The sequence below is a fragment of the Diabrotica virgifera genome, chromosome 4 (genome assembly GCF_917563875.1).
Source record: "Diabrotica virgifera virgifera chromosome 4, PGI_DIABVI_V3a".
In the NCBI taxonomy this organism is placed as follows: Eukaryota; Metazoa; Arthropoda; class Insecta; order Coleoptera; family Chrysomelidae; genus Diabrotica; species Diabrotica virgifera.
The window spans coordinates 217,148,518-217,175,420 of record NC_065446.1 but is presented as its reverse complement, the minus strand read 5'-3'; the positions used below and the strand labels follow the sequence as shown (position 1 = coordinate 217,175,420).

Sequence of the window (26,903 nt, the reverse complement as noted above, 5' to 3'; positions counted from 1 at the left end):
CCAGCTTAGTCAATTGTACAAAACCAAGAAATCGTTCTCTTATCCCTGATTCTAAAACGTATCGGCAGCAAATGCTCATTTGTTCTTTATGGCCTTCATCACGAGCCTCATCAATGATCAAACTATAGACTTTGCTTCCATTTTTAATTTCTTCTACAATATTTCTTACTATTATATTAGAAGCTGCAGTCAGAATATCAGCTTGAATGTCTTTTGATGTGTATTTAGCATTCTTAGGCATGTTTTTCATATCGTGGTCCAATTTTTCATTTTCAAGACACAGTAAATTAATAAGTTCCTTAAAATTTCCAGAATTGGTCTCAAGAGGCAAACTTTCAGATTCTTCTTCTAATTCTCTGTTTTCGGTATTATCTTCTTCTCCAGACTCTTCTTGTTCAGAATCATCACTGCTATCAGGGGTTCCTTTCTGCTCAATCTGGGGCAATCATGTGTGTATATGGTGTTGAATTTGTTTGCCGTCAAGTTTGTACCAGTGGGTTATGATGTCATTAAATCTATTATATACACGTCTAATTGTTTGAATTGGACCATATATGTATGTAAAAACCAAATTTGACGTAATGTATATTTTTTGTAGGATTTGGAGGTTCTCCCGATAGATTGCTGCAAGGTCGTCTGTTTGGTTACCCCGATGCCCACCTTCACCGCCTTGGAACCAATTTTGAACAACTACCAGTGAACCGACCAATCAAAAAGGTGAATATTAATAGTTATTTAACCAACAAGTGTATTAATAAGGACGATTAACAATTAAGATATTTTAACGCGTGAGCGAAGCGAGCGCGATAATGTTCGAGATTGTTAATCGCCATTTTAATTCACGAGTTCGTTACAAAACTTTTCCGTCGACCGTACTTTTCAGAAATAAAGATATATCCATCTTTTGATTTTTCAAATACACAGAATTTTAAACAATAAAGTAAATAATGACATACAATGACAGATAGCATTAACAGCAGCAACTTGATTTTAAATTTTTTAGTGGGAATATAAATAGGTATATGTTTGGTTGCCTACACCACAGGTCACTGCCAATCACAGAGCGTTTAATTAATTTATGCAAGCAATGTATGTTGTGTTGCCTATAATGAAATCGTTCATTAATAGAAAATCATTCATTAATAGGGGTTAATCATTCATTAATCAATGATTTTGATGGTGGTAAAATTGATCATAAATGGACGGTCGACGGAAAAAATATATTTAGAATCCTAGTTATATAGGAATTAAAAATATACACCATCGCACAAAGCAGAGCAGCAAATTGCTCTTTTTTACTTAAATCGGACAGTTATCCGATTATTTGTGATTACTTCAGATTATTTATGCAATACAAAAAGGAATGAATCCCTCTAATTGGCTGTAGACCATAATAAAAATTACTTAAGAATTAAAAAATCTTCCTCTGTAAATGGTATTTAATTTTATTAAAAAATTGTTTCTAAAAAAGATCTAAAGTTCTAATCAAAGTAGGTATGTACATCACAAACGATTTCGGACTAATCAGCCTATCATCAGGTTATACCTAGAAATAAGTAAACCACTGTATAATACTGAAAGAAATTTTGACTGTTGAAAAGGTTAAAAAATTAAAACATGAGGTTACTTACTCCAGATCCAAATCAGTTGAAACTAGCAACCGAGTTAGATCAAATGACCTTTCAAATACAACTAGTGTTGCCCAAATGCAAGACCAAGACGAGACTTAGACAGTCTTGGTCTTGCGCCAGTACACCTGGTCTTGGTCTTGGTATTGCGCTCCCGGTCTTGGTCTTGGTCTTGCAGCAAGAGTCTTGCAAGTCTCGCAGTTGCCCATTAATAATTGCATATCTTAGAACAACGTAACAAAGAGGTACATTTTAAGCTTGAATATCATAACCATAGTAAAGACTAGCCAAATTAATATATATCGAAACAATTGACACCGGGTGGGGTTTGAACTCACGATCTAAGTGATCCCTGCCTATGTTCTAACTAACTAAAGTTAAAACTACCTCTTAAAATCCACAAAATTTCATTTACATATCTCAACCGGTTTTAGAGCAATAAATAAATCGTCAGTTTGTAAGACAAATTTCAACCCCCCCCCCCCCTATTTGGTAAACAAAGCATTTATAAAGTAAACGTTTATGAAGCAAACTGTCATTACTTTTTCGTGCAGAATTACCCATTAAATTTTGCCATACTTATTTAAAAACATTCTGTATTGATGAAGAACATGGCTAGTTAAAAAAGAAAAAAAGTACCTAACTTTTGTATTATCCAATATAAATGAAGGAATAAAAAACATACTGTTAAGAAAATATGAGGCTATAGTTGGGCTTTAATTTCAGTATGCTATTGCATGCTAGAATAATAAGTTAGCATGATGCTACAATATTCCACAGAGTGAGAAAAACACAGTTTAATTGGTACACCCGGTATACACTGACAATAATTAATTGACCTGTCTAGCAACAATATCTATTATGTATTACTGCAATATTTATAAAGAATAAGACAAAATATTAAAAAAAATCACTTAAATTGGACAACAGGTTTAGAAAATTTGAGCCATTAAAAATGACCTGTTTTTTAAGGTGGTGCGTTATCTATACTTTTGTCTGGTTATGATACTTACAAATAATAGCCGCGCTGTTTCAGCAAAAATTTTGTTTAGCCGAGTGACCTCATAACACGGGACACATCAGTATACATTATTATAGTAAGACCATTGACTGTGCAGCAGAAACAATACATAATAGTCTTACTATGATAATGTATACTGATAAAATTTCTGGTTATATTCCTAGAAAACTAATAATGAAAAAAATTATTTATGTAAATTTATATAAGTGCTAAGGTGACATATTTTTAAAAAGTTTGGATACGATATTCGGTATTACTAGGTCTGGATCCCGCGTATGAAAAAAAAGTTAATTAATAGCAAGTTGAAAATTTGTTAATAGCTTAAGGGTGTCTAGTAGGACAAACTTTGATATATGGGAACACTGGAACAGGGGAAGTTTTAATTGTGGAACAGGTTAAAAATTTGGAACGGTCAGACCACGAAAACGTCACATGTATTTTGTCCGACAGAACTTTCAATTGATTTGTTACCCTTTCATTAAACTCTCATGCAAAAATGAGACTGCTATTTATCACCTGTCATAATTCCTGTCATTTGACATATTCTACTTGTTCCACTCATTATAATTCCCATTTGGTGATAAATAGCAGCCTGATTTTTGCATGAGAGTTTAATGAAAGGGTAAAAAAATCAATTGGAAGTTCTGTCGGACAAAATGCATGTGACGTTTTCGTGGTCTGGCCGTTCCAAATTTTTAACCTGTTCCACAATTAAAACTTCTCCTGTTCCAGTGTTCCTATATATCAAAGTTTGTCCAACTAGACACCCTTAAGCTATTAACAAATTTTCAGCTTGCTATTAATCAACTTTTTTTTCATACGCGGGAGCCAGACCTAGTAGGCGTCGCAACGCAGGAATGTTGTGTTATATGAATATGATTAGAACACGACTATTCTCAAAACCAGAACATTAATTTCAGAGCAAAGAAGTCGGCTGCTGAGAAAGTGTACTAAATTTTTTTATTTTTTAATGACCTCTGAGTACATGTCAAATGTGTCGAGTGTTCTTTTAATAGATATTTTGATTCGCTATGTATGTTTATGGTATTGTTCGTAAAGTCCAATTTTCAAAATTGTTGTTACAATTTTTTTTGTTTCTCATAGAGTATCTAAGAATATAGCCGAACTTATATACTCCCTAAAACGACCCTCAGTTCTAACTGCAAGACGCAAGAATCTCGCAGACTTAGTCTTGTTCTTGCTCAAGTCTTGCACGGTAAGTCTTGGTCTTGCTAAAATTAGGCGGTCTTGGTCTTGGTCTTGCGAAAACGCAAGAACAAGACCAAGACTGCAAGACCAAGACCGATTTTGGGCAACACTAAATACAACATTTGTTGTATGTTCATTAGGCTATTGATTATGTTCCAAATAAGAGAGCTAAAAGCAACTACACTGTTAACGGGGTTTTATTGTTTCATATGGTCAATGGACCTCTAAATATGAAAAAACCGCGGAGTGCTACCATTTAAAGGGGTGCACTTTTGAGAAAGGGGTGAATTAGTCCCTAGGCACAGGGTGCATCAGGGTGAGTTCTATGCACTTTGGGAACAAACGCGTCTACAGAAAACTTGTATCAGGTTAAATTTACTATCAAAATATCACCTTTTAAAGTCAAAAATATTTTTTTTTGCAAAGATATATTCAACAAAATAGCAAAAAAACACGAATGAAAGCAATTTTGTTTTTTGTCCCATAACTTTTTACCACGGGGATATAGGTATAGGCATTGCTTCACAGAAGAAAACTTCTATCCTTCCTCTTTAAAATGACGTTTGGTGGAAGTCTTTAGGATTGATGATTTCCGAAATATGATTTTTCAAAGTTCGCCACTCACTGCATTTTTGGGTCATTTTCCTTATTATTTCGCAAACATTGTTCTGTAACGTTTTTCTACGCAGTTGTAGTAGGGTTTTAGTAGTCTACAATGGTATATTTAGTAGGAAGAGAAGTCAATTGCCTTTAAAATGGTCTATTACAGAAGGTTGTATGACTATTTTTAAGCAAGATATGATTTTTCAAACATTTATACTTTTAACGATTTTTGATATGTTTTACGATTATTTTTAAATTTCTCATTATAACTTTTCTTCTAAATTTAGGTATATACATTGCTGAATACAAAAGAAAGCTTATTTTCTTTACTTTAAAATGGTGCATTGTAAAAAATTTTAGGACTATTTTTAAACAAGATATGCTTTTTTAAAATGTGACATACACACATGCAATATATCCTACTAAGTTGGAACCATATGGAATTTTTTTTTATTATTAACTTTATGAAAAAATTTATTCTTCATAAAATGCTCTGCAAAGCCTAAAACCTAATATGCAATCATCAGATATCAAATTTTATCAATAGTATACGAGGTCTGTTAAAAAATATGAATTTCGCTCAAGAGCAAAGTACCTTTATATTTCACAATATGGAAAAGTGTTACTAAGAAAAGTTATTTGAAATTAAAAATTATGTTATAATATGCAATTATATTCTTCTAATTAAAAAAAAATTAAATAAAATAAATTTCGACCACGAGTCAGGATTCTGTTAACCGAGATACTATAGTATCAAGCGGCGCCGCTAGGAGGAGCTTCTCCAGTCTAGAGTCTACTTGCAATAGCCTCTTTGATAAAGGATAAAGATCCAGAAACACCGTGTCAGAGGATGGCAAGAGACTCGAATTGAATCAAAACGAAAACGATTATTTTCTTTTTCTTTTTCATGCTTTACTCGGTTTAGAGTACAAAATGACCAAGTGTTCTTAAAGTATTCTGAGACGCATTGTTGGAGAAGCTCCTCCTAGCGGCGCCGCTTGATACTATAGTATCTCGGTTAACAGAATCCTAAAAAAAAATTCTCTCAAATTACGGATACCTTGGATACCCTACGGATATCTTGTTTAAAAATAGTCCTAGAATTTTTTACAATATGTACACCATTTTAAAGTAAAGAAAATAAGCTTTCTTTCTTACCACACCGGATCAACCGGTCAATATCGACAATGGCCTGTTGAATTAGTCATTATCGACAATGGCCGGATATTAACGTTATTGTCCATAGAAACTGGACATTAATGATAATTTTAAATTCTTGATAACATTTCCATCATTGTCCGGTCAATGTCATCAAAGCTCGTTGTTAATCGGTCAATGTTGAAATTTAGACTAAAAGATAGGTTATGTTTATTATTTGCTTCATTTCTGTGCTCGTGCTGACATTACTCGTAGTAAATTTATGTAAAAAGTGTTACAAAATGCCATGGTTCACTATCTTGTCAAAATAAAAATGATTAGCCTTCAAAAGCTATCTTATACAGAGTGTCCCAAAAGTAGTGGAACGGTCGCATATTTCGCGAACTAAACATCGGATCGAAAAACAGAAAAATACGTGTTCAATCATTTTCAAAAATCTATCCAATGACACCAAACACCAACCCCCACTACACCCCCTGGAGGTGGGGTGGGGGGTAACTTTAAAATCTCAAATGGAAACCCCTAGTTTTTCTTGCAGATTTGGATCCGTTACGTAAAAGTAAGTAACTTTTATTCAAGACATTTTTTCGAACTGTGGATAGATGGCGCTACAATTGGGAAAAACGATTTATCCTGATATCATAGCTAAATTATAGAAACGGTCTAATATCTCAAAAAATACACTTCCAAATGAGAAACCAAAAAAAAAGGTTTTTAATGCTTTTCGAAAACCTATCGAATAACACTGAACATGACCCTCCAACCCACCCCCTAGAGGTGGGGTGGGGGGTAACTTTAAAATCTTAAATACCAACCCCCACTTTTTATTACAGATTCGGATTCGTCATGAAAAATTAAGCAACATTTATCCGAAACATTTTTTAGAATTGTTGATAGATGGCGCTTTAATTGGAAAAATACGATTTATTAGCGCCATCTATCAGCAATTTAAAAAATGTTTCGAATAAATGTTGTTTAATTTTACATGACGACTTCGAATCTGCAATAAAAAGTGGGGGTTGCTATTTAAGATTTTAAATTTACCCCCCATCCCATCTCCAGGGGGTGGGTTAGAAGGTCATGTTTGGTGTTTATCGATAGGTTTTCGAAACATATTAAAAACCTGTTTTTTGGTTTCTCATTTCGAAGTGTATTTCTCGAGATATTAGACCGTTTCTATAATTTACCTATGGTATCAGGATAAATCGTTTTTTCCAATTGTAGCGCCATCTATCCACAGTTCGAAAAAATGTCTTTGATAAAAGTTGCCTACTTTTACGTAACGAATCCAAATCTGCAAGAAAAACTAGAGGTTTCCATTTGAGATTTTAAAGTTACCCCCACCCCACCTCCAGGGGGTGTAGTGGGGGTTGGTGTTTAGTGTCATTGGATAGATTTTTGAAAATGATTGAACACGTATTTTTCAGTTTTTCGATCAGATGTTTAGTTCGCGGAATTTTCGACCGTTCCACTACTTTTGGGACACCCTATATAAAATAAATAATAGGACATCATACCTAATTTTATTTATTTATCAACATTGGCCCTTTGCCTTTGGCCACTGTCGTTATTGACCGGTTATTGATGAAAACTCTAATTTTAGGTTATTTTTTACAACATTGGCCAATAGCTAATGTTATTGTCGTTAATGGCCGGACATTGTCGCTAATAACTAAGGCAAATGGACATTCACGACAATGCCCGGTCTTTAACGTCAATGGCCAATTTACATCATTGTCCGTAACATATACAGTCCACAACGTATATACCTAAATGTGTAAGAAAAAAGATTATAAAGAGAAATTTAAAAAATAATCGTAAAAAAATAAAAAATCGCTAAAAGTATAAAATTTTGGAAAACCATAACTTGCTTAAAAATAGTCGTACAACCTTATACAGTAGACCATTTTAATGGTAATTGACTTCTCTTCCTACTAAATGTACCTACCATTGCACATATCTAGAAATGCGTAGAAAAAAATTACAGAACAATGTTTGCGAAATAATGGGGGAAATGGCCCAAAAATGCTGTGAGCGGCGAACTTTGAAAAATCATCTTTCGGAAACTATAAATCCTAGAGAATTCTACCAAAGGTTATTTTAAAGAGGAAGGATGGAAGTTCGTTTTCTGTGAAGCACTGCCTATACCAGGGGTGGCCAAGCTCATTGATAACACGAGCCATTTTAAATTGAAATAAAATTGTTCACATCGTTTTGTGTCAAATATGGAAATAATTCTACAAGCAACCTTTACTATTTCAGTATATTTAGATTCTTCATCATCCTTCCATCTTTTTCTGGTACGGCCTACTGATCTACCGACTCTCAAAAAACACTCTGTCTTCCTCTGATCTTACCACATGACCTGCCCATTTTATCTTAGCTTTTATAAATATGTTTTAAGATGTATCTAGTAATACATAGTCACCAATTCAGCTTTGCGGCGCCTTCTCCACTCTCCTGTCAATTCATCTCTTTGAGAGCCAAATATCATTCTGAGAACTTTCCTTTTAAAACCGGCAGCATATTTATTTTCCGCTGATGTAGAGTCCATGTTTCACATCCATATTATTTAACCATTGGGATAATAATTGGCATGTACAGTATTAATTCAGAATGCCTTTTTAGCAACTTGGATCTTAACAATGATAATAGGGAGTAAGATGCTCTATTCACCGCAGCTATCCTTGCCGAGACCTCTTTTTATATCTGGTTATGATCACCGCCCCCAGATATTTAAACTCTTTTACTACTTCGAAGTTGTAGTCATTAATAGTTATGTTCTGCCTAACTCTTGGTCTTGGATTTTTGGTTACTAGCAAGTATTTCGTTTTCTCTTCATTTATTCAAAGGCCCAGACTACCTGTTTCTTCCTCGAGTTGTGAAAACACCTCTCTCACGTCTGTTGTAGAATAAGTAATTGCACCTACATCACCAGCAAAGGCCAACAATAGTTTTGATCATCGATTCACAAATCCCTCTGTCATGTCAGATGATATTTTACTTATTACATATTCTAAGGCCAAATTGAATAGCAACGGTGATAAGGGGTCTCCTTGTCAAAGTCCTGATGTTACACTTAGTCTTTTATATTTTTTGTTGTCAGTAATTATTACTTACTTGACTTATTTAAGACATTTTGAAAGAAAAAAATTAAAATTAATTCAGATATTTATTGAGGGCCACAAATAATCCTTCAAAGAGCCACATTTGGCTCGCGAGCCACAGTTTGGCCACCCCTGGCCTATACCTATATCTCCGTGGAAAAAAATTTTGGGGCAAAAAACAAAATTGCTTTCTTTCTTGTTTATTTTTGCTCTTTTTTTAATATATTTTTGTAAAAAAAAATGTTGACTTAAAAAGGTGATATTTTGTTAGTAAATTTAATCTGGAACAATTGATCTGTAGACGTGTTTGTACCAAAAGTGCAAAGAACTCACCCTAATGCACTCTGTGCCTAGGAACTAATTCACTTCTTTCTCAAAAACGCACCCCTTTAAATGGTAACACTCCGCGGTTTTTTCATATTTAGAGATCCATTGATAATATGAAACAATAAAAACCCGTTAACGTTGTAGTTCCTTTCTAAAGTACATAATCAATAGCCTATAAATATTTTATGTATCTGAGCAATTCCAAACGATTTCGCCGAATTTTGTGGACGAGGTCCTCGGATTTGTACCAAATTTTAGTATGTTATTGTACCTCATTAAAAAATATTTTCCTGAGAATTATAGGCCCCTAGGTCTCATAGGGCCTGAGATAGGGGCCCTGAAAAGGCCTAAAATTGACCTTTTAAAGGTTTTGAGCGTTATTTTTAAATTACGATATCTCGAAACCTTTTAAAGCAAATTTAATTTTTAAAACTGGAGTTTTTTTGTTTTGACGTCTAGTATTCACAAATAAATTTTCAAATTTCTTAATATTGAGCCTAATTTTGGGGAACTATATATATATTCGTATGAACTTTACACATTGCTAAAACATACAATAGATTGTAAGAATATAAATGAAAATGAAAACATTAAAGGCGGATATTGCTACTGTGGAGCCATTCCATTGCCTCAGGAGTTAGTTCGTGGATTTCGATTAAGCTTCCTTCGAATCGTGTGGCTGGACATTCTTGTGTAATGTGGTGGACTGTTTGTTCAGCAGCATTGCATTTGTCACATAGCGGGCTGTCTGCGATGCCCCATTGGTTAAGTGATTTATTGCACACTCCATGACCTGCCCTGATTCGGTTCAGATTACACCGTTCTCGGCGCGGAAGAGAGAAACCGTTGAGTTTGACTGTGGGATTTCCTATTAGGTGTGCATTGTTCACTTCTTCGTTCCATTCGCTTATCCAACGCTCATCGATTGTGAAATTGTTTGGAAGATTTTTGCTGTTCTTGTTGGCGGGTTTCGAGATCTCAGCCGCAAATGGCCCTGGTTTAACTGATCTATGTCGGTATTTATTGGCAATGAGGGATTCTTTTGACATTTTTGGTATTGTGATTTAAGGGCAGCTAACCGTCGTGTTTTGGTTGGTGCAATGTTGCTCAGAACTGGAAGCCACTGAGTTGGTGTGCTTTTTATGGTCCCCGTAATATACCTCATTGTCTGGTTTAGTTGTGTGTCTAGGACGTTAGTATGGTGACTGTTTAGCCAGACTGGAGCACAATATTCGGCTGTTGAATAGACTAATGCAAGAGCGCTTGTCCTGATTGTGTCTGCATTGGCTCCCCAAGAGGTGTTTGCAAGCTTGTGAATGATATTATTGCGAGTTTTTACTTTAGCTGCAGTTTTATGTAAGTGTTCCTTGAAAGTTAGAGTACGATCCAGTGTTACACCGAGATATTTTGGATTTGGGCTATGTTTTAGGGTAACCCCTTCGCTTTCTATGTTTAGTCTGTAGTTCACTTCCCGGTTATTTAGATGGAAGGCAGTAACTTCTGTTTTTGTGGGATTTGGCTGAAGGCCCCATTTTTTAAAATATGTGTTAATAGTATGTAAGTCGCTTTCTAGGATAGCTTGGGCGTTCTCGATGTTTCTTTCTTGTATGCCTAAAGCCATGTCATCTGCATAAATAAACTTGCGTGAGATTGTAGTGGGAGCGTCTGAGGTGTAAATGTTAAACAGGAGCGGCGATAGAACCGATCCTTGGGGTAACCCATTCTGTAAACTTCTGTATTTACTAGTTTTCCCATTAACTCTAACTTGGAATAATCTGTCACACTGCATTTGATTTATTAGCTTATTAAATGATTGGCATGGTACCATTTGGTACAATTTTAGTAGTAGTCCTTCTTTCCATACCGTGTCGTAAGCACAAGTCAGATCAATGAATGCTACTGCCGTTTTGATTTTCTTTTGGAAGCCATTTTCAATAAATGTGGTTAGAGAAAGAACTTGATCACTGCAGTTCCTTCCTGGCATAAATCCAGCTTGTTCAACGGGAATATTTTCGCTTACAGAGTGTAAAAGTCTCGCGTAGATTATCCTCTCAAAGATCTTATAGCAGACACTTAAAAGGGCGATTGGTCTGTAACTCTCGGGCAATGAAGCATCTTTGCCTGGTTTACAGATTGCGATGACTTTGCTTTGCTTGAATAGTTTGGGGAGCTTTTGCGTCGTCATTATCTGGTTGAAGAAGTCGAGGAGCCACTTTCGAGTTTTTGGACCAATGTGTTTTATGAACTCAGGATATATTTTGTCAACTCCAGCAGCTTTGCGGCACTTAATTAAGTCTAGAGCGTTGAAAAGTTCCTCGGTCTCTATTTGCCTCATAATGGGTAGGCTTTGTTGAGAAGCAGTTTTGATTTTTTTGAGCTGATATCGTACTTCTCTTTTATGAGCCTTTTCTATGACTGGTTTGGAGATTTGCGCAATGCGTTTCGCTATATCTTCTGGATTTGGTAATGAAGAGTTAGTTGTTGGGATACTAGCGCCTGTGTCCAGTTTTCTGAGCAGATTCCAGACAGTGCGACTGCTATGCGTGAAGTTAAGGTTTTCGAGAGTTTCCCTCCACCTGGTAGTTCTTGCAGAATTTAGAGACTCTAGAAGTTGTTCCCCTAGATCTGGGTCTCTGGTTTGCTCATATTGATCATACAGGTCTTTGCATTCTTCGGTCCAGCATGGGATGTAGGATTTGGTTAGGCCACGTGGAACATGTTTTTTAGCACAGCTAATTATAAGTTTGGCGAATCTTCCGTAGTTTTCTACCTTAGGCTCAATATATCTGATATCTTTCTCCAATTGTGCTTGGTACTTATCCCAGTTTGCCTTACGAAAGTTCCATCTAGGCAGAGGAATTGAGTTTATAATGGGAATAGTGATGCCCATAGTTGTTATCACCGGCCTATGCTGCGATTTTGGGAAATTATCAAGAACTTCTCTAGTTGCATGATTATGGCAGTCATCTTTGGTGGATATAAATGTAAGATCTGGGTTGTAGCCTTTCTGCCATCTAGCGGAAAAAAAGGTAGGCTTCTGTTTTGCATCGTGCAGAAGTCTAAGATGCTTGAGCTCCGCCCATTTAATCACTTGTTCGCCTTGGAGATTACACTGGTTATAGCCCCATGTAGTGTGATGACTATTGAAGTCTCCCGTATATATTGATGGATGCGGGAATGAGGGAAGCACTTCTGGTGGCCATATTGCGTTTGGTGGTTTATATATATTAACTATTGTGATCTTGTCTATTACGGTTGCCAGTATGAAGAGTTCTTGGGATGAGTAAGAATGTACGGTGCTAACATTTTTTATATCTGTTCTACAATAGGTAGCAATTCCATATTGTGGGTGATTAAGTGAGGCTACCAATCTATATCCTGGAATTTGACCTCGGTTGTTCAGTTGTAAGTCATCAGCAGTGTGTGTTTCCTGAACTGTGGCTATGTCAATGCTATGTTTTGCAAGGAGCTTGCTGATGTATTCGCTCTTGCTTCTGCTAATACCTTCAATGTTTATTTGGCATACTCGGATTGTTGGTCCAATTGTCAGATGATTCTGAGAAGAACCGTTTTTTGTTTGTTGCATGGTTGTACTGCAATGTGTTCGCCAGGAGATCTGAAAGATGGTCTGGCGGTTCGATGTTGCTGCTCATTTAGCGTTACCCAGGGTGCACTACGAGGAGGCGAGACAGCTTTGCACCCCTTGGGGAACTCATTAAGTGCAAAGCAAATTTTGAAAAATTGATCTTTTCTTATCTTTTTCATTCTATTGCCAAATTTGAACGTGACGTCGACAGATCTTTTACAATACCTTATTTTTAAGGTATTAAGGCAAAGTTTAAAATAATTCTATAGTATGTCCCACCTTGACTTTACAGTATAGGGAACATAGGCAATGCAGTCATTATGAGAGTTTTTAGCGCAGTGATGTCGATTTTATCAAAAATAATTTGTAATCGAACATTATAGAGATTAAATTAAAACTTTTTTAGAAAGACAATTTACAATTTTAGGATTCATATGCGTAATAACTATAGTACATATTATTATATCAAATAAACTTAAACGGATATGAATCCTAAAATTGTAGATTTCCTTTCTAAAAAAGATTTAATTTAATCTCTCTAATGTTCGATTATAAATTATTTTTGATAAAATCGGAATTACCGCGTTAAAAACTCTCATAGGAACTGCGTTGCTTATGTTCCTTATACTGTAAAGTCAAGATGGGACGGAGTATAGGTATATTTTTTATGTCGAAAGGGAGCGAAGATACATGCATTTGAGCAGGGCCCTTTTTTTCAAAAACAGCGTTTTTTGGAATTTTTAGCCATGTGCAACTTTTTTCTTCCTATTTTTTTAACCTGAAATTTTTTTTGGTGGTAGTTCTCTTTATGTATAATAATCTCTAGGTACGGACGGAATTTCTTGGCCCGGCCCTCTAAAACTTCGTTTTAAATCCATGAAAAATCAGGATTTTTTGTACTGAGTAACTCAAAGTACCTAGTTTGTAGGACTCAGTTTAATCGATTCCAATAATAGTCTAGGTTGTATGCTCGCCCCCGTTAGGTAAATTATTCTGATTCGTTTTTTTTTTCACAAACAGGGTGCCAGGCGGCATTGCGGTCGGAAAATTGTTCAAATCATTTTTTTTAAACGAATTCAAAAAATTAATTTTTTCACTTCAGACAAATTTTTTTTAGTTGTTTTGGTTCATTCTGACCAAAAAAGATTTCTTATGATTTTTCTCTAAAATTGATTGTTGTCGAGTTATACGAAATTTAAAATTTGAAAAACGCGAAAATGGGAATTTTCAAGGCTTAATAACTCGGTTAAAATTATGATTATGAAAGTCGGAAAGTGACCAAATCAAAGTTTAAAGCTCTCCCTACAAGATCTTGAACCAATTTTTGTCTTTATTTTATAACGAAGCTGTTATTGTTAATTATCAATAATGAGCGTTGAGCGCGTATGGAGGCGAGTGGTGAGTGCTCGAGAGATACACGCTTAGCGCTCATTGTTATTTTTTAAAAATAACAGCTTCGTAATAAAGAAATGACAAAAATTTCTTCAAAATCTTGTAGGGAGGACTTTAAACTTTGATTTGGTCACTTTGTGACTTTCATAATAATAATTTTAACCGAGTTATTAAGCCTTGAAAATTCCCGTTTTTGCGTTTTTCAAATTTTAAATTGGGTATAGCTCGACAACAATCAATTTTAGAGAAAAATCACAAAACATCGTTTTTGCTCAGAATGAATCAAAGAAACTAAAAAAAAATTGTCTGAAGTAAAAAAAAAATATTTTTTGAATTTGTTTAAAAAAAAATATTTAAACAATTTTCCGACCGCGATACCGCCTGGCATCCTGTTTGCGCAAAAAAAAACGAATCGGAATAATTTACCTAACGGGGGCGAGCATACAGCCTGGAATATTATTCGAATGTATTAAACTGAGTCCTAAAAAACTAGGTAATTTGAGTTACTCAGTACAAAAATTCTGATTTTTCATGGATTTAAAACGAAGACTTAGAGGGCCGGGCCAAGAAATTCCGTACCTAGAGATTATTACACATATAGAGAACTACTCCAAAAAAAATTTCAGGCCAAAAAAAATAGGAAGAAAAAAGTTGCACTAGGCTGAAAATTCCAAAAAACGCTGTTTTGCACAAAAAGGGCCCTGCTCAAATGCATATAAAATAAAATGCTTCGCTGCCTTTCAATATAAAAAAATATACCTAGAACTATTTACCTTGCCTTAATACCTTAAAAATAAGATATTTTTAATCAAACAAAAGATCCTTTGACGTCGCGTTCAAATTTGGCAATAGAACGAAATAAGAAAATATCAATTTTTCAAAATTTGCTTCGCACTTAATGAGTTCCCCAAAATTACGCTTAATATTTAGAAATTTGAAAATTTATGTGTGAATACTAGACGTCAAGACAAAAAAAATTCAGTTAGAAAAATTAAGTTTGCTTCAAAAGGTTTCGAGATGTCGTATTTTAAAAATAACGCTCAAAACTATTAAAAAGTCAATTTTAGGCCTTTTCAGGGCCCCTATCTCAGGCCCTATGAGACCTAGGGGACTATAATTCTCAGGAAAATATTTTTTTATGAGGTACAATAACATACCAAAATTTAGTACAAATCCTAGGACCTCGTCCACAAACCTCGGCGAAATCGTTTAGAATTGCTTATCTACATATGTATTAGTTTTTTCCGTTCTTCTGCAGATTGAAAACTTCGAACGTGACGGACCAGCTTGTCTCTACAATCAAGGAGGAGCACCTAACTACCATCCCAACAGCTTTGGAGGTCCCGAAGTAGATCCAGCAGCTAAAAATTGGACACAACCACCTGAACATATCAGTGGTGACATAGACTACCATGATTTATCCAATGACGATAATTACTCGCAACCAAACGTTTTTTGGAACAAAGTTTTGGACGAAGCAGCAAAAGGAAGGCTTGTTAATAACTTAGCTGGTGCCATTAAAAATGCTAAGAAAGAAATACAAGATCGAGCGGTAGAAGTTTTCAAGAACGTGGATCCAGTTTTGGGAGAAAGGCTAATTAAGACATTAGCTCAAGTAAAAGTTAACCTGTAAATTAATATTTAATGCAGTGTAACTAATTAGTGTTGTCGCCAGGGGGTACAACGGCCTCCTTTATTTAGATGGACTTATTAAAGTTTTTTTTACTTTGACGCGTAGAACACGAATTTTTTGGGTAACAGTTGATCCGAATGTCGATAAAATTGTTATAAACAAAGAACTTGCAGAATTACATAACAGCGATTTTTCGCAAAACAAAACATTTTTTTGTATTTTTTTGATTATTCTAAGCAAAAAATGTTATTACAAGTTTTTTCGTAGAATGCATAGTTTTCGATATAAACGCACTTGAACTTTCAAAAAATTGAAAAATTGCAATTATTGAACCCGAATAACTTTTGATTAAAAAATAAAATAGCAATTCTGCTTACCGCATTTAAAAGTTCAAGTCAAATTATACGGGTTTTGATTATTTGCATTGCTAAAAATTATTTTTTTAGTTAAACAAAGCTATAAACAAATTGTGTTTGAGAGTTTTGACGCGTGCCCAATGCATGCGTTTTAAATCATGCTACGTAGAAATTGCCTGTTTGCTGGCGCTTGCACTTGTATCTACTCGTTCGATTTTAAATGAGAAATGCATTGAAAACATCACTCAAGCACTATGTGTTTATAACTTTGTTTAACAATAAAAAAAATTAATTTTTAGCAACGCAAATAATCAAAATCGGTATAATTTGACCTGAACATTCAAATGCTGCAAGCAGAATTGCTATTTTATTTTTTAGTCAAAAGTTATTCGGGTTCAAAAATTGCAATTTTTCGATTTTTTGAAAGTTTAACCGCGTTTATCTCGAAAACTAAGCATCCTACGAAAAAACTTGTAAGAATATTTTTTCCTTAGAATGAACCAAAAAATACAAAAAAATGTTTTGTTTTGAGAAAAGTTGCTATTATGTAATTCTACAAGTTCTTTGTTTATAACAATCTTATCGACATTCGCATCAACTGTTACCCAAAAAATTCGTGTTCTACGGGACAAAATACATAAAAAAACTTGGGAAAGTCCATCTAAATAAGGGAGGTCGTTGTACCCCCCCCCCCTGCGACACTAAATTGGCACATTAACATGATTAAAAAATAAACAATATGCTTATTACTTCTGTTTTTAATCTCCTCAATCCGTTTAAGATCCGCGAAATAACGATGGTGACAGTTAAGACTAGACTTGGTATAGTTGTTCCATTTTTTCTTTGCCCAAACGTCATGATTTATTTGCAAACAGATTAAATCAAAACATTAAGTGAAACGTACGTCGATGTGTAATGTCATTGATACGTACTACTGTCACTGTAATAATTGGAAAGTGGCTATTATCCCGGCGGATGTATTTTATGAAGATATTTTATTTTTAGTTTTTATTCTTTTTCCACTATTGAGGAGATTGATGGACTCAACACTAAACGGCTTGAACATCATACCGACTATTACTAGTACCTACCTATAAAGATAAATATAGAACGGTAATAAATAAATTTAAAAAAAGTCACAACAACAAAGTTAATATTATTAGGAAAATTTAATATTACTTAAGGTTGAGAAATACAAAACTGTCTTGTGAATGTTTTTATTTCTCCACATTGTTTCATTCAGGGAACCTGTGACTCTGTTTGCTTTATTCGCCTGATTTTCCACTTATGTTTCGAGCTTTCCGTAGCTAGATAGTGTGATGCCTGAATATTTAAACTTAATGACTTGTTTTTTCCACATAAACCCCAACACAAATACACGTGGCAAAACACGCAAGGCCAACAATCAACAATAGACTATATAATTACAAATAGAGAAATCATACCTAAACAAATACTAGACGTAAGAGCATTAACATCGCCCAATATCGGATCAAACCATGAAATGGTGCTTGGAAAATTTTTGCTCAAAATACCACAAAACAAGTGATTCAATAAAATTGTGTTTTGACTAGGAAAGTTTTGGGGTAGTTCTGATTTCTTTCATTTTATATGGATTTTGGGCTGCTGAATCCGAATATGAGGTTTGCGGATAAAATTTCTTGCCGGAACATTGAAAAAATCAATTGAATAAACACAAGCTCAAAATCGGTAAGGAACAGGCCAAGAGGCCTATTATAAGAAGAAGAAGAAAAAGAAGAAGAAGAAGAAGAAGAAGGAGAAGAAGAAGAAGAAGAAGAATTACTTGTTCTATTATTTGACCCTCCAGCTTTAATTTACACCTTATTAGATTTGCTGTTATAACCATGCATTTAGTCTTTTTGGGGGAAATTAACATGTTCAATTTTCTAGCGGTTATATTAAATTGGTGCAGCATACGTTGTAAATCATCTTCACTTTGAGAGATTAGTATTGCATCGTCTGCATAGCAGATTACTTTAAATTGTTTTTCTCCCATTTAGTTTCTTTTGGTTTATCAACTTTAACCAGTTTTCACAATGTTAAATATACTAAATATTAAATTTTAAACGAAAAACTCAAACTTCATCGACAATAATTATTTGTAAGTAAACAATAGAAATGAATATACTTCACTACTAGAAACAAAAAGGGCTTTCACTTTCACCTTACAAAGAAAATGAGACCAAAAAAGCACTTCTGAATATTGATAAAGCACCTGTATGGTCATTTGAAAATAATATTTTCTTTCTCAAACGGGATAATCTAATAGAATTGTAAATTGTCTAAAAAGTATTCGACCGATTTGGTCCATCTTTTGTACATAAAACGATAATGGAATAAAGACAGGAATAGTTGCAGGATTATAACAAACATGAGCTTTTTTGAACTGTCACTGAATGCATCGTTGAATCGTTTGACCTATTTTTGAAGGATTTCCTTTTGCAGAAAAACTGTTGCATATAATTCACTACATTTAAACGATGTCAAATGAATAAATTGGATGTGATTAGCTATTCGGTAATATCCATTATAGCTGTAATACCTGCAATAGCCGACATTAATCATCATTGGATTATACTTGTATAAGTACAGTTTATCGTAATGATATCCGTTTTTAAACGATAGAATTTGACGAGCTATTTGTAACGAGGCTTAATTGATATTTTTGTAATTAAAAAGGCTATTTTTAGCTTTAAATGCTCTTGTTAACATTACGATTTTATTAAAAGATGAATGAATATAATTAGCAACAAACGTAATGGTTGTACATAAATATTAAAATCGGACCATAAAATCAATTCACAAAGTGATTATTTTTCCAATAAAGAATATTTATATTAAACTAGTGATTTTACTAGCGTGGCAATAATTGTTAATAAAATATCTAATAGAGCAGTGAAAGGGTTTTTCCCCATCTCAGAAAGAGTAATGTTACTACAGTTAGAGACATTTCATGCCACGTTAAACCTGATACAATATGCTCCTACGACGAATGCCAATGAAGAAGAACTAGAATTATTTTACCAGCATATCGAAGAAGCACTGAAAAAAACAAAAACTAGAGAAATCACGATAGTCCTAGGTGATGTCAACGCAAAGATTGGAAAGGGGCAAAGCGGAAAGTGTGTAGGGAAATATGGTCTGGGAAATTGCAATGAGAGAGGGGATCGCCTACTACAATTTTGCCAAGAGCAGAACTTCATTATTACAAACACAGTTTTCAAGCTACCCAACAGACGACTAAAAAAACATGATAGCTTTAACATGCATAAGAAAATAAAGGAAATCACAAATACACAGCGAAAAAAGAAAGATGGCCTTCTTAAAGACATAAATGGAAAACTTATTATAGAAGTCAAAGAGAAATTAAAAAAGTGGAAGGCGTACATAACAGATCTGTTTAAGGATAATAGACAAGAACCGGAAGAAATCGATAGCGAAACGGGACCAGAGATCATAATGGAGGAAATCGAACAAGCAATACGAAACGCAAAAAACGGAAAAACTGTAGGTCCAGACGAAATACCTGCAGAATTACTGAAATCTCTAGACGATGAAACTCTACCTGTACTACTGGATCTGTTTAATGAAGTATATAAAACCGGAAAAATACCTCAGGAATGGTTGGTGTCCACCTTTGTGTAACAATACCTAAAACAATATATGCCAAAGATTGTTCAGACTATATGACAATATCACTAATAAGCCATACCCTCAAAATATTTCTAAAGGTGATTCATGAAAGATTATGCAGAAAGCTAGAAAATGATATGGATGATACCCAATTTGGGTTCCGCAAAGGACTTGGAACAAGAGAGGCATTGTTTGCATTTAATGTCCTCTCTCAAAGATGCTTAGATATGAACCTGGATATTTATTCCTGTTTCATCGACTTTGAAAAAGCGCTCGACAGAGTCCGACATGAAAAACTAATAGAATTATTGAAAAACAAAGATATAGACAGACGAGACTTACGAATTATCATCAATCTGTATTGGAATCAAAAGGCCAATATAAAGATAGACGAACAAGAGTCCGAGAATATTGATATAAAGAGAGGGGTAAGACAGGGTTGTGTACTGTCGCAGCTACTGTTTAACGTGTACAGTGAAGCCATATTTCAGGAAAAGATAGCGGAACTAAGTGATGGAATCTCTATAAACGGAAGAATAGTAAATAACATAAGATACACTGATGACACCGTTATAATGGCAGACACCCTGGAGTCGCTACAAGAATTGTTAAATGGAATTAACGATTATTGCATTCGATATGGACTCAAAATAAACAAGAAAAAAACTAAATTTATGATTGTCTCAAAAACACAACATGGAAATGAAAGGTTAATACTAGAGCAAACCCAAATAGAAAAAGTAAAGATATACAAATATCTAGGAACCTGGGTTGATGACAAAAATGACCAAAGCAAAGAAATTAAAGTCCGAATTGAAACTGCAAGGCAAGCATTTATAAAAATGAAGACACTGCTTACAAACAAAGACCTTCAGTTGCCTCTCAGATTGAGGGCTCTAAGATGCTACATATTTTCTATATTACTATACGGAATGGAAGCTTGGACATTGAAAAGGCAACACATAAGAAAAATAGAAGCGTTCGAAATGTGGTGTTACAGAAGAATGTTGAAAATTCAGTGGGTTCAAAGGATTACCAATGTTGAAGTGCTACGACGTTTAAATAAGGAGTTAGAAATTTTGAACAGTATAAAACCAAGAAAACTAGAATATTTGTGTCACATTACCAGAGGAGAGAAATATGAGCTGCTGAGAGTTATTATGCACGGAAGGATCCAAGGAAGAAGAAGCATAGGAAGAAGACGCATCTCCTGGCTGAGGAACCTTAGAGAATGGTTTAACTGTAGTTCATTACAACTGTTCAGAGCAGCAGCCAACAAAGTGACCATAACCATTATGATATCCAACCTCCGCTAGGAGATGGAACTTTAAGAAGAAGAACAGACGACTGTATACATGGCGATCACTCGCAGACTCATCGGAGAAAGTAGTTAGGAACCAGATAGACTACATTATGATAAACGAAAGATATCGTAATGCTGTTAAAGCCGTGAAAGCATATCCCGGAGCAGACGTGGCCTCAGATCACAACCCACTTATCGCCAAAATTACACTCACACTTAAATATATTAAAAGACATCCAAGAATTGCTACAATAGACATAAGGAAGCTTAAAGAACCCAACGTAAAAGAATGCCTTCAAGACGAACTGTAAATAAACTGCAGAAAGCTGAACATAGACACCAATTATATTGACGAGCACTGGGAGCGACTAAACATTGCCTACTAGAACCTTGTAAAGAAATACAAAAAGACCTCCACAAAGAGAAAAGAGGAATGGATGACCGACGAGATACTGATTATGATGGTACAACGGTGACAATATAAGAGCAAAAATAACAATAAATACAGGGAGATTAACCACGAGATAAGGAAGTTGATAAAGCATGCAAAAGAAAAACACTTTGAAGTGAAATGCAAAGAGATCGAGGACCTCCAAAAAAGATACGACCTATTTAATCTTCATAAGAAAGTCAAAGAAATGACTGGACTAAGAAAACAAAATCTCACTGGTGCACTTCTGGATAGACACGGAGTTGCCATAACACAGACCTATGAGAAAGTACAACGTTGGGCAGAATACATAGACGAACTGTTCGATGATGAAAGAGGGGACCTGGAACACATAGAACTTACTTCAGGAGAAATAGGTGCAGATATTACAAAAGAAGAAATAATCCACGCATTAAAAACAATGAAGAACGGAAAAAGCCCAGGACCTGACATGCTTCCTATCGATCTTCTAAAAATTATAAATGAGCAGCATATTAATGTTTTAAGTGATACTCTTGAACAAAATTTATAGCTCAGGCACATTACCCAAAGAATGGTTAACGTCAATCTTTATTTGTCTCCCTAAAAAGAAAAACGCCAGAGAATGCGGCGACTACCGCACCATTAGCTTGATGTCCCAGTTGCTATTGAAAGTCATCCATAACGGAATATATTATCATAAACTGGACATAGACATTAATGATACGCAATTTGGGTTTGGCAAAGGCCTAGGAACTCGTGAAGCTCTTTTTTCACTTAACATACTTATAAAGTCAATCAAAGGTGCCTGGACGTCAATCAAGATATACAGGGTGTCCTGAAAAGATTGGTCATAAATTATACCACAGATTCTGGGGTCAAAAATAGGTTGATTGAACCTCACTTATAGGCTATTGATTATGTACTATAGAAAGGAACTACAACGTTAACGTGGTTTTATTACTTCATATGGTCAATGAATGTCTATATATGAAAAAACCGCGGAGTGCTACCATTTAAAAGGGTGCGTTTTTGAGAAATATGTGAATTAGTCCCTGGGCACAGGTTACATTAGGGTGAGTTCTATGCACTTTTGGTACAAACACGTCTACATAAAAATTGTACCTGGTTAAATTTCCTATCTAAATATAACTTTTTAAAGTCAAAGATACTTTTCTTTACAAAAATATATTCAAAAGAAAAAGCCCAAAGAAACCCAAAAGAAAGAAATTTTGTTTTTTGTCCCATAACTTTTGTCCACGGGGATATAGGTATAGACATTGCTTCACAGAAAAAAAACTTACATATTTTCTCTTTAAAATGATGCTTAGTAGAGGTCGTTAGGATTTACAGTTTTCGCAATATGATTTTTCAAAGTTCGCCACTCACAGCAATTTTGGGCAATTTTCCTTGTTATTTCGCAAATATTTTTCTGTAACTTTTTTCTACGCAACTTTAGGCATATGCAATGGTACATGTAAGAGAAATAGAAATCAATTACCTTTAAAATGTTCTACTGTATAATGTTGTACGACTTCTTTTAAAGAGGTTATCTTTTTCAAGATTTTATACTTTTAACAAGTTTTTATATTTTTTACGATTATTTTTTAAATTTCCCATTATAACTTTTTTTCTTCTACATTTAGGTATATATTATATAATAAAAAAGAAAGCTTATTCTGTTTACTTTAAAATGGTGTATTATAAAAAATTCTAGGATTATTTTTGAATAAGATATGCTTTTTCAAAATGTAATAAGTACTTGCAACGATTTTTGATTTTAGGATTATTTTTTAAATTTCTCCTTATAACTTTTTTATGTGATTGTGTGTTATGATTGAATCTTATTTTTTATAGGTAATACTTTGGATCCACTTGACTCGGCCGGGCAAACTTCAAAATATGGATTAATTCCAATATTTACTGTCAAAGCTCCTGCAAAGCTTTGCTTGAAAAAATAGCATGTAAATGTACCAAAGGATGTACAAAAAACTGCGGTTGTAGGAAGATAGGAATTAGTTTTTCAATATTCTGCAAAGGGTGCATGTGCATGGGTACTAATTGTGGGACTCTAAGATAACTGAGGTGTCAGAGGAAGATATTGAAGCTAATGCTAACGAAGAGATGGACTTTGATTTTGAAATTTTTTAAATGTCAACGTTTAAATAATTTTAACTAAAGTGATGTTCACTCGGTTTCCATTATTTAAATATAGATGATACACCATTTTAAAGAACAGAAAGTAAGCCCTCTTTATTCAGCAATATATAGTATATTCATGTACAAGAAAAAAAAAGTTATAATGAGAAATTTAAAAAATAATCCTAAAATCAAAAAGCGTTGCAAGTACTTATTACATTTTGAAAAATAATATCTTATTCAAAAATAATCCTCGAATTTTTTGTAATACAAAATTTTAAAGTAAACAAAATAAGCTTTTTTTATTGTATAATATAATATATACCTAAATGTAGAAGAAAAAAAGTTATAATGAGAAATTTCAAAAATAATCGTAAAAAATGTAAAAAATAATATTTTTTTTATATTAGGTATTATATATTATATAATATAATATTATATTATACAGTGAGCACGTAAAGGTTGGAATAAATTCATTTTCTCGAGAATGGATGATTTTGGAAAAAAAATCCCAAAACAGGTCAATTTTTATTTTTAAATTGAGACTTTTTGGCATATGTATCATACTAGTGACGTCACCCATCTGGGCGTGATGACGTCATCTTAAAAAAATTTAAATAAGAATGGGGGTCGTGTGATAGCTCATTTGAAAGGTAATCTAATTCTCTATTCAGTAATATAAACATTAACATATTTATTTATACAGAGTGTCCACAAAAAATATTTTCTGAATTAAATTTATTGACATAAAAAGAAGTATGTGTGTAATTTATTTAACTCACAATACATTTTACTGCTATCAGAAAACGTTAAATAATGTTTATTTGACAAATAAATATTGTTTTTTGTTTCAATTCAATATCAAAGCCGCCACCCACCTTCCTCTGGACAGTTTGAACATTTAGTTTAAGCGAAAAGCAATAAATATTTTTCAAATAAACATTTTTTTTCTCTTTTCTGAGAGTAGTAAAATGTATTTTGGATTAAATAAATTACATGCATTCTTCTTTTTATGTCAATAAATTAAAATAAAAAATGTTTTCTTGGACACATTGTATAAATAATTTTGTAAATGTTTATATTACTGGATGGAGAATTAAATTACCTTTCAAATGAGCTATCACACGACCCCTATTCCCATTTAAAAAAATCATCGATGACGTCATCACGCCCAGATGGATGACGTCACTAGTATGATATGTATGCCAAAAAGTCGTAATTTAAAAATAAAAATTGACCTGTTTCGGGATTTTTTTCTAAAATTGTCCATTCTCGAGAAAATGAATTTATTCCAACCTTTACGTGCTCACTGTATATACTATATACAGAGTGGGCCAAATAAAAGGAGCCACCCCGATATTTGGCAGTATTTATTGGATTTTAAGAAAATAAAAAAACAGGTCAATTTTTGACCTAAGGGGGACACATTTTTACGGTACAAACATCTGTCATTTGTTAACTCCCTCCTTTCCACTTCCCCCAACCCTTATTTTTAAATAGGGAATAGGGGTCGTGTGCTAGCTCGTTTGAAAGGTCATTCAATTCTCTATTCAGTAATATCAACATTGACATAAAAATTTATACAGGGTGTCCAAGAAAAATTATTTTAAATTAAATTAATTGACACAAAAAGAAGAATGTATGTAATTTATTTAACTCAGAATACATTCTACTGCTGATAAAAAACAGAAACCAATGTTTATTTGATAAATAAACACTGTTTGTTGCTTAAATTCAATATTCAACCTACCAAGAGGCAGATGGGTGGAAGATTGAATATTAAAATTAAGCAAAAAGCAGTGTCTATTTATCAAAAAAACATTTTTTTCTGCTTTCTGTCAGCAGTAGAATGTGTTCGAGTTAAATAAATTACATACATTCTTCTTTTTGTGTCAATTAATTTAATTCAAAATAATTATTCTTGGACACCCTGTATACCTTTTTAAGTCGATGTTGATATTACTGAATAGAGAATTGAATAACCTTTTAAATGAGCTAGCACACGACCCCTATTCCCTATTTAAAAATAAGGGGTGGGGGAAGTGAAAGGGAGGGAGTTGACAAATGACAGATGTTTGTACCGTAAAAATGTGTCCCCCTTAGATCAAAAATTGACCTGTTTTTTTATTTTCTTAAAATCTAATAAATACTGCCAAATATCGGGGTGGCTCCTTTTATTTGGCCCACTCTGTATAATATAATATTATATAATATACAATATATCATATAATAATATAATTTTATTTTTATATTATATTATAAAAAATCGTTAAAAGTATAAAACTTTGAAAAACCATAATCTCTTTAAAAAAAAGTCGTACAACGTTAGACAGTAGACCATTTTAAAGCTAATTGATTTCTATTTCTATTACGTGTACCATTTCATATACCTAAAGTTACGTGGAAAAAAGTTACAGAACAATATTTGCGAAATTACAAGGAAAATTGCCCAAAATTACTGTGAGTGGCGAACTTAGAAAAATCATATTTCGAAAACTATAAATCCTAATTACCTCTACTACACAAAATTTTAAAGAAGAAATATGTAGGTTTTTTTTCTGTAAAGCAATGTCTATACCTATATCCTCGTGGACAAAAGTTATGGGACAAAAAACAAAATTTCTTTCTTTTGGGTTTCCTTGTGCTTTTTCTTTTGAATATATTTTTGTAAAAAAAAGTATCATTGACTTTAAAAAGCGATATTTAGATAGGAAATTTAACCAGGAACAATTTTTATGTAGGTATGTTTATACCAAAAGTGCATAGAACTCACCCTAATGTAACCTGTGCCCAGGGACTAATTCACCCATTTCTCAAAAACACACCCCTTTAAATGGTAGCACTCCGCGGTTTTTTCATATATAGATGTCCATTGACCATATGAAATAATAAAACCCCGTTAACGTTGTAGTTCCTTTTAGCTATCTTATTTTGAATATAATCAATAGCCTATTACCTATATACAATAGTGCACACAAAAAAAGTTACTGCCTTTGAAGTTACAAAATGAAAATCAATTTTTTTTCATATATCGAAAACGCTTAGAGATTTTTCATTGAAAATGGACATGTGGCATTCTTATGGCAGCAGCATCTTAAATAAAAATTAAGGTGACATTTGTGTACCCCATAAAAATTTTATGGGGGTTTTGTTCCCTTAAACCCCCCCAAACTTTTGTGTACGTTCCAATTTAATGATTAGTGTGGCACCATTAGTTAAACACACTGTTTTTAAAAAAATTTTGCCTCTTAGGACTTTTTCGATAAGCCAATGTTTATCGAGATATTTTGAATGTTTATCGAAACCACCACATATTTGTATATGGTAAGTACGATTATAGAGACCTGTTAATAATCTGAAAAAATGTATAATTTACAT

At 33.7% G+C, this 26,903-nt stretch overlaps 2 protein-coding genes across 2 annotated transcripts in view; one reads left to right on the top strand and one right to left on the bottom strand.

Moving 5' to 3' along the window:
- Positions 1-16,769, top strand: part of LOC126883296 (catalase-like) — a 125,776-nt gene extending 109,007 nt beyond the window's left edge. The window contains exons 6-7 of the mRNA XM_050648658.1: positions 599-717; positions 15,290-16,769. Coding sequence (XP_050504615.1) covers positions 599-717; positions 15,290-15,664 — 494 coding nt within the window. The 3' untranslated portion in view covers positions 15,665-16,769. The remainder of the gene's footprint in view (positions 1-598; positions 718-15,289) is intronic.
- The window catches only part of LOC126883295 (mannosyl-oligosaccharide alpha-1,2-mannosidase IA-like), a 662,535-nt gene that overhangs the window by 444,267 nt on the left and 191,365 nt on the right, over positions 1-26,903 (bottom strand). The window lies entirely within an intron of this gene.